The 9,144-nt window shown below is 37.3% G+C and overlaps 2 protein-coding genes across 7 annotated transcripts in view; one reads left to right on the top strand and one right to left on the bottom strand.

Annotated features, from left to right (window-relative positions):
* Window positions 1-784: 784 nt before the first annotated feature.
* Window positions 785-7,868, top strand: eps8l3a (EPS8 signaling adaptor L3a). The gene is made up of 19 exons (XM_087800818.1): window positions 785-820; window positions 1,197-1,272; window positions 1,355-1,425; window positions 1,629-1,693; window positions 2,357-2,515; window positions 3,200-3,349; window positions 3,415-3,473; window positions 3,531-3,678; window positions 3,746-3,845; window positions 4,730-4,803; window positions 4,868-4,942; window positions 4,999-5,144; window positions 6,210-6,309; window positions 6,369-6,400; window positions 6,454-6,538; window positions 6,600-6,701; window positions 6,767-6,852; window positions 7,565-7,697; window positions 7,759-7,868. The coding sequence occupies exons 2-19, from the start codon at window positions 1,229-1,231 to the stop codon at window positions 7,768-7,770; spliced, it is 1,641 nt and encodes a 546-aa protein (XP_087656944.1). The 5' UTR covers window positions 785-820; window positions 1,197-1,228; the 3' UTR covers window positions 7,771-7,868.
* Window positions 7,869-8,728: 860 nt separating this feature from the next.
* ampd2a (adenosine monophosphate deaminase 2a) overlaps window positions 8,729-9,144 on the bottom strand; it is a 37,054-nt gene continuing 36,638 nt past the window's right edge. For all 6 annotated transcript variants that reach the window (XR_015712894.1, XR_015712895.1, XR_015712893.1 and 3 more), the window contains one exon: window positions 8,729-9,144. This exon is cut by the window's right edge. The gene's annotated coding sequence lies outside the window, so the exon portion shown is untranslated.

Genomic DNA, 9,144 nt, shown 5'->3' on the forward strand with positions numbered 1-9,144 from the left:
TAAACTAAGCTAGGATACGATAAACTAAGCTAGGATACGATAAACTAAGCTAGGATACGCTAAGCTAAGCTAGGATACGCTAAACTAAGATAGGATACATTAAGCTAAGCTAGGATACGTTAAGCTAAGCTAGGATACGATAAACTAAGCTAGGATACGCTTAGCTAAAGCTAGAGGAGCGTTTTTTATCTAACAAACTAAGGTAAGGTAAGGTAAGGTAAAACTTTATTGATCGAAATTGTTTTTTTCCAATAGCCACAGAAAATACAGCAATTTTTCTTAAAAAATAAATCAAAATAAAATAAGAACAAGAACAAAGAGAAATAAAGATTATGATTTGTTTCAAATAAAACCAAATTATCAAACATGGATTATGATTTTTATTTGGACAAAAACAATTATATTTGAAGGATGAGGAAAATATATCAAATCTAGTTTTTCTTTTGTTTTGTTTTTTACTGCTGCTTCTGCTAGAATTCCATGATTTTATTACTGTCATTAAAATTTCTGCTTTAAGTTGTTAAATGATGGAAGTGTTAAATATAAGTGTGTAATTGAATAAACTTTAAATTTTTGTGATCCTCTCAGATTCATTTACCAAAAAATACTTTTACTTTTATGGTAAACACAAATGAAGAAAAATAAGAAAGCGTTGCTGTTTCTAATGATGGACTATTTATGTCTGACTCACCATCATCATCCGTTCGGACTTTGAACTTTTATGAGTCTTGGCCGTTTCCTGCTGCTTACGCCGATCATTCCTTACAGTCGCACAGATGGACGACCATAACGTCAGGACCTGACGGCAGAATCCAACCAGGTAAGAACCTGTGATTTTATAAATATAAACCTCAAACTATCTCTTTTGAATATCAATGAACTACTTATACTTCATCATCCTGAGATACTTCATAGTTTGTTTGTTGTTTGAACACTCGATAAAACTTGTTACAGACTCTCAGATCAATAACGTTGATCTTTCGTGAGGCTTTTCTGATGTATTTTCCAACTTGAAACGTTACTTTTTAATAGTAATTTACAAATAAACTCACAACGACAACATGTTTTTCAACCAAACCAACATTCGTCTGTCGTCCATTTCCGTCCTCGGCTCAACAGAGTCGATGATTTTTTAAAGCGACGCTGTTGTCGACGCTTATGTCACGATTGAATAATAAAGTGTTTTATGGTTCAAGTGATTCCCAGGTGTGTCCCGACATATCCCAGCATGTTCAGGAGCGAGAGTCCGGTGGCGGAGTCCTATCTGTCCACGTAGGTCACTTCAGATTGACTCACTAACACTGGAAACGATCTCTTCATCGCCGTCAACGTTTCTTTTCTCTTTCACCTGCAGCCGTGACTCCGGCATGGATGACGTGTCGCAGGCGTCGTTCATGTCCAAACCCAGTGCAAAGTCTATATACAGTAAGCAAACTGTAAACACCTGCGGTCTCAGATCATTTTCACCGACTACACAACATTTGTGCGACTGTTCTATGAATCATGTTTGTTCGACTCATAAAGAAATGTATTTAACTGTTTGCTTGGATACGACTGGTCGTGTTGGGTTGATATTACAGAAGTAACATGAAATAAACTTCTTAAGTTCTTCATTCTTTCATCCGCAGTGAAGAGGATGGAATACGCAGCTTCACTCAACCAGGTGATGAAGAACGACAGGTACAGAGTCGAGGTGATCAAGAGTTTTTCTACTCAAGTACACATCAGAATACTGAATGGTTGAATTGAATAATTCAATTTTTTTTTTTTTAAGCAGTGAATTATAAAATTATCCAATTATTTAGTAAATTTTATTAAATAATTAAATCTATATTTTAAATTTTAATTGAATTTTGTAAAAAATCCAAAATTTTCTAAATAAGTGGTATATTTATTTCACATAGAGTTTGATATTCTTACTACAATAATTCAAAAATCCGCTCGATTTAATTTTCAGCCAATCACGTCGCACTATTATACCGACGTTTCTATATTGAACTTGAAACAATACAAATAAAAAAATATATATATTTTTGAATTTTTGAAATAAATTATTCAACCCAATGTTTAAAAAAAGACACAAACACCATTCATTTAAAAAAAAAATCCATCAATTTACTTTACAATACAGGAATTATTTACTATAATTATTCAAAACATATTCAAATGCTTAAAACAACAACAACAACAACAACAACAACAACAACAACAACAACAACTCAACTTTGACACAATGTTATTCATTTCCATCATCTGTATTGATTTAAAACCAACGACTTTGGTCGTGTTTGTGGTATCCCTTGTGTTGTCTCAGGGCCAAGATTAACAGAACTTTTTTTTCCACGTCTCTCCTCAGCACCTGTTCTTCGGCGAGCTGGACGGCATGAAGCTGAGGAACATCTCCGAGTGTCTGCAGCGTCTGCACGAGCTGGACCGCTCGGGGAAGGTCTGGGCTCAGGACATGATGCTGGAGGTGTCTGGAGTCAACCTCCTGCTCACGGACTACGAGACAAAAGTAATGAACCGAATGATTATCATGAGAAAACATGTTTGTAATATATTAAATATATATTAATAATTCTTAAATATATTTATAATAAACGTGAACTACGCCCCTTTTTTTATAAGAACATGCTTGTAATAGATAAGAAAACTTAATCCTCTAAGAGAAAAAACATTATTTATTTGTATTTGTCATTGAATTATAATGGAAATATTTGATCAATTATACAGTTTAAGTACTATGAAACAAAACAACAGTATTAACCTTAACCTTAAACAAGCATCTAACGTTATATATTATTTAGTTAAGTTAAGGAAAATCCATATTAATCATTAAAATATTCCCCAAAAATGACTGGAATCAAACTAATACATAGAAAGCAAGATAAACTAAATCAACAAGTTTGAATAAATGCTTGTTTTTATGTTCTTTTGTGTGAGTCAATTAAAAAAAACAACAGTTTGTCCGAGACGTCACAAAAAAAGTTCACAAAAGTAATTTTAATAACACAAAACAAAAACTCAAGTGCACAACTTTTCTAAGAAATTAAGACAAAGTCCAAACGAAATAGATCATTAGAGAAAGAAAAGTCAATCAACAACTAAAGTCACCAAAAAAAACCTTATTAATTCAGACTAGTTAACAAGCGTTCTGAGGAGCATCTACCCCTCCTTTAAGACCAAGTCTTCCCTGCAGGAAGAGCTGGACTCCATCGCTCTCCAAACTATTGGGGACATCAAGGCTGTGCTGGACTCGTCCAGGTTCAGGTCTCTGCTCGCCGTCATGGTCAAGCCGGCGGGAAAACTCAAGTCCAAGGTGTACATATTCCAGTGTGAAGACGTCGGGGTGAGATGACGGGAAGACCCGGTCGGGTCGGATCGGTACTTGAGGGAATGTTGTGTCGTTGGCAGGCGGACCACATCCAGATGGAGCTCTCACAGGCCCTCTCGCGCTGGTCCAGAGGTCTGAGGTGAGGAGGGGCAGCGAGTCGTCGGGTCCAGTTCCCTGATCTTCTCTGACTCCACAGTGGACCAGGACCGGCACTGGGAGAGGACGGGAGGAGAACTCCTCGCCTGGAACCTGACCCTGAATCTGAGTCGACCTTCTACGGAGAGGATCCCGAGGAGGAGCGGCCCAGGTCCACGCCTCCGTACACGGAGCTGGACAGGAACGTGGTTGGTGTTGATGGTGTTTCTATGAAGCGTCACGAGGCGTCACAAGATCCTCTCTTGGTGTCCACAGGACGTCATGAACCACATCCTGAACGACACGGAGATCTTCATGGGCAGAGTCGCTGCTGCTGCAGCCAAGAGCACCAGGAGGAAGAAGAGAACGAGAAAAGGTTAAAGCTTCATGAACCTCCTTTTTTGAGTCTCTCACGATTAACCTCCCAGTCTTTAACTGTCTTCACTTTTCCTGCTTGCTGGCCTCCTGTTCAGGGTGACCCCTGCCTCTCGCCCTGAGCAGCTGGGACATTTTTAATGTAGAAACTTTTGAATTTCTTTATTTGCATTTTGTTTCTTTATTATATCAGGGTCAAATGTGTTAGTGGTATCCCTCGTTTTATCTCTGGGTCAAGGTGAACGACCTCCCTGGCTCCCATGAATACATATGCAGGGGTGAAGGTTGTTCACCTTGACCCTAAGACAACACAAGGGATGCAACAAACACATTTGTTTTCAGGCCTCCGGGTCATCTTGACCCTGAGACAACACAAGGGATGCAACAAACACATTTGTTTTCAGGCCTCCGGGTCATCTTGACCCTGAGACAACACAAGGGATGCAACAAACACATTTGTTTTCAGGCCTCCGGGTCATCTTGACCCCGAGACAACACAAGGGATACAACAAACAAACACATTTGTTTTCAAGTCTACGGGTCCCCTTAACCCTGAGACAATACAATGGATACCACAAACACATTTTTTTCAAGTCTACGGGTCACCTTAACCCTGAGATAACACAATGGATACCACAAACACATTTTTTTCAAGTCTACGGGTCAACTTTACCTGAGACAACACAAGGGATACCACAAACACGTTTGATTTCAAGTCTACGGGTCACCTTTATCCTGAGACAACCCAAGGGATACCACAAACACATTTGTTTTCAAGTCTCCGGGTCACCCTGACCCTGAGATAACACAAGGGATACCACAAACACATTAGACTTTTTGCGACCTGCAGGAACACGACTAACTATCCTAAAACATTTGTTCCAGCCATGACTGGTCTCCCGCCGGACGAGGTCTTCACCTCATGTCTCCAGAAGATCAAATATGGATTCAACCTCCTGGTCGGTGACTTTTCTCGCCTCGTTGTCATGGTTTCATGACACATCGTTGACCTTGGATCTGCAGGTGGAGCTCGACGGGAAGATCGAGAATCCAAGCGCACAAGACTTTGTTCACTACCTGTTCTCCATCCTGGAATACGTGAGTGGCCTCCAGACCGGGATCCACACGGACCACGGATGTTCTGGTCTCCACAGGTTCTTCAATACTGTCCCAAACACCTGCCGCCGACCGTTGTCGCTCCGTTACTGACGCCTGAGTGCGTTCGCTTCATGACGGGCGCGGTCAGCGAGGAGGAGCAGCGGCGCTGGAGCTCACTGGGCGACGCCTGGACCGTCTCCAGGTGAGAACACTTGTTACAGGTGTGTGAGGGAATTAAACATCAAAGCAGGCATTTCTATATTAATCCACGTTCATTTATTAATGTATTTATTTGTTTATAGCATTCATTTGTCTTTTTAATGGTAAGTTATTTATTAATTTATTAAGGTAGTTATTCATGCTTTCGTTTATTGATACAATTATTAAGTCATACTTTTATTGACACACAAATACATTTTTTATGTAGACATTTATACCTTTAGTTGTGTATTGTGTATCAACAGTATTTATACATATACATATATGTGTTTAATTGATTAATTAATTTTTACATTTATTTATGTACATATTTATTTACTCATGCATTTATGTTTGCCTGTATTTATTTATACCTTAACTTATTTATTTATACATGTATACATTTATAGTTATTCATTTTATTTTTACATGTATACATTCATTTATCTATGTATTTATTCATGTGTTTATTCACATGTTATTTTTCAATGTAAAATTATACATTTTTAAAATATATTTATACATGTATTAATTTATACATTTATTTATTAATACATATACTGTATATATTCATTTATACATTTAATGCATGCATGTATTCAAACATTTATTTATACATGTATAGGTTCATTTATACTTTTATACCTTTAGTTATGCATTTATACATGTATACATGTATTTATTTACAAATGTTTTCAATTTATAAATATAGATTTATTCATGTATTTTTACATGTTTATAGTTTAGTATTTATTTATACTTTTATTAATGCATTTATTTTTATAACTTTAGTTATGTATTTATACATGTATTAATGTTTTTATACATGTATTTATTCACAATATTTTAAATGTAAAACATATACATTTATTTATGTTTTTATACATTCATTTAGTTTGTATTTATACATGTATTAATACATGTATTTATTTATGTATTTATTGATAATTATTGATCTCCCTTGATAAGTTATGTGTGTTTTCTTTATCAATCGACGATGATGAAAACATCTTTTAAAAAAGTTTGCACACGAAGCTGAAGTTTCCTCTGACGGTTGTTGTCCATGCAGCGATCAGTGGACGACGAAGACTCCGAGCTTCTCGCTGACGTTCATGGACGACTGGCAGCCTCCAGCCGTGGACCCAGGACCTTCACGGAGCTCCAGTCTGGTAAAACACTCGCTGAGAGACGGTGATGCTGATGTCTCAGAGTCTTCTTGTCCCCGCAGAGGTCCTCCAGTGCAGGAGCTCACAGCACACGGTGAGTCCACCTCACCCTTGATCTTCTTGATCTTGACTTGTGCTCTCCTGCAGACCAGCCGAGAGGATGAGGGTCATCTACAGCTTCACCTCCCGGAACCACAGGGAGCTGAGCGTGAGCGAGGGGGAGCTGGTGGAGGTGAGTCCGAGTCCTTGACGTCCTCCCGGACCTTCTGCTGAAGACACCTTTGTTTTTGAAGCTGCTGGACGTGTCCAAGCTGTGGTGGAAGGTCAGGAACCTGCGAGGAGAAGAAGGTTTCGTGCCGTCCAACATCCTGGAGGCCGGTAGAGCCCAGATGGAGGTGAGACCGGACTAGAACCTTTCACCAGAACTTTGACCCTGACCCCCCCCCCCCCCCCCTCGCAGCAGCACAGAGGTCCTGTCACACTTTCCAGAGTGTCCACTCCTGCAGAAGTGAGAGCCTGGCTGGAGCAGAAAGGATTCTCAAAAATGTAAGATCCTCTCTTGAAGAAGCCATAAGATTATGACCACAACATTCACAAGCAGTGGTCAGTACCGAGCAGGGGATGTTGTTTTATTTAAACGCCACTACATTGACCTTTGAGTGAATAATATTTATTAAAAATCAATTATATTATCTATACAATCGAATTATTTAATTATTTTAAAAATGTGTTTTTTAATTCAACTAATTTATAACATTAAGGTTGTTTTTTAATGATGGTTTAAAAGTGATTTTATTTTCCTTTTAATTAAAAAGATTTTAGTTTTGACAGATCTTTATTCAATTCTTTATCTTTGTTCTTTTTATTTAAATGTATTAATAATATGTTTTTAATGACCTCAATATTCTTTTATTATCTGTATATCTTTCATTTTTACAATCATGTCGTTCTTAAAAAGTTACAGAAAGAACAATTAATTACTTTAAAAACTTTTTTTTTACAGATTATATAAAAATATCTCTATATATAATAAAAAACACAAATAAACATTAATAATTAGTGACACATTAGTCTATATTTAATGATTATTACGTGATTAAATTGGTTTCTTAAAATATTAATGATTTGTGAAGCGAAAAAAGTATATTTCTTTGCAGAAAACGATGCAAAAACAAGAAAGATAAAGGAAATATGTTGTATTTTTCTCAATATTTTTAACTAAACTGCTCTCTGCACACCGGTCATAATGTTTCGGCAGCACGGTGCGATGCCTCGCCGTGTTGAGCGGCGCGTCGCTGCTGGCGATGACCAGAGAGGAGCTGAAGTCCTTGTGTCCGGAGGAGGGCGGGAGGGTCTTCTTCCAGCTGCAGGCGGTCCGCTGCGCCCTGACCGTGAGTGACCCCCCCCTGTCATCAAATGACCTTCGACCTCTGAGCGTCTCCCCTCCCGCAGGCGGACGAGTGAGCGAACCTCGACGTGAAGACGACGCTCGTGTCAATAGTTGTTAAATTATATAGAATTATAAATGTTAAAATAAATCTTTGATCACTTGTTGGAAGAAATCAGTGTTTTTTTTTCTGTTTTAAATGAATGTTGAAGGACAAGTGCTGACACTGACTTTCCAAGGTCGGCTTTACCCAGAAGCCTTTGCTAGATCTTCTGGGAGAACATGAGGAATGTGTCCTGGGTCCGCCCCGTGGTCTCCTCCAAGTGAAACATTGTAAAAATATAAACTTAATTATATTGATCAGTAGATTTAAAATTAACTTTTTATTCATTTTTTACTTTTAAATGATCCACAAATACAAATAAATACAAATAAACTTTTTATATATCATTGATTTGATGTTTATATATTAACTGTAAGTAATTAAATGGTTGAAATTGTTTTTATTAAAATAATTTCTATATTTAACAGTAGATTTAAAATGACATTATTCCACTTTTTATACAATTTATTAGGATATTATTAAGATATTAAGATTATTATATTGAAAATAAAATTCAATAAATGAAAGATATTCAATTTATACATTTCTTATTTGGCATTAATGGAATTAGAATATCAAAAACTGTAAAAATTGTTTATTAATTAATATTTCAATTCAAATATTACGAAGATATAAATGATATCGTTAAATTATTCAATAAAATAAAACAGATTTCAATAAAGAAACATTGTAACAATTTTTAATTGAACTATTCAATATTCTGATGGTACTAGTACACGTTTTAGGATGTGTTTTCTAAAATAAATATATGGTATATTTATATATATTGTTACATAAGAAACTGATCTGTATTCCCTGCTGGTCATAATGTTTTGAAACGGTAAATCGAGGACAGTTCATATTTGTAATTAACCCAAAATACTTTTTGTTTATTTTTAACTTCAGAATTAAAGTAAATCAGACCCGACGAGTCGATCAAACATGCTTTATTTCAAAGTTCTCTCACGACATGAGCTCGAGAGCTTCAGGCATCGGCTTCAGAACCAGAGCAGGAGCAGAAAGATTGAGGACGGACTCATGCAGCGGACGTTTGTTTTGTTATCATCTGGAGGGAACGTACAGGCTCGTCACGGTCGCTGCCGTCGCCGTGGAAACCAGAGGGGGTGGGGGGGTCAAAGGGCACTTGCTCAGTCGTACATGTGTGAGGTAGAGTGCACCGGGCGGATCCGTGGCCATGCAACTTGCGATCGAAACGTAACAAAAACAAATTAAAAAAAAAACGTATTTAGATGCTTCAAAATGGCTGAAACTATAAGACACTTTTACTTCCTTAGCATCGTCTGGCTTTAGCTAGCTCTGGTGTGAGTAAGAAATCACGTTTAAAAAC

The sequence above is a fragment of the Callionymus lyra genome, chromosome 10 (assembly GCF_982586985.1).
Source record: "Callionymus lyra chromosome 10, fCalLyr1.hap1.1, whole genome shotgun sequence".
NCBI lineage: Eukaryota > Metazoa > Chordata > Actinopteri > Syngnathiformes > Callionymidae > Callionymus > Callionymus lyra.

What these genes read in the sequence shown, in the direction of transcription:
- eps8l3a (XM_087800818.1), top strand. Translation starts at nt 1,229, where the DNA reads ATGTTCAGGAGCGAGAGTCCGGTGGCGGAGTCCTATCTGTCCAC. An exon ending in TCACGGACTACGAGACAAAA is followed by an intron (nt 2,516 to 3,199) that starts GTAATGAACCGA and finishes TCTTCCCTGCAG; the next exon opens with GAAGAGCTGGACTCCATCGC. An exon ending in AATATGGATTCAACCTCCTG is followed by an intron (nt 4,804 to 4,867) that starts GTCGGTGACTTT and finishes TTGGATCTGCAG; the next exon opens with GTGGAGCTCGACGGGAAGAT.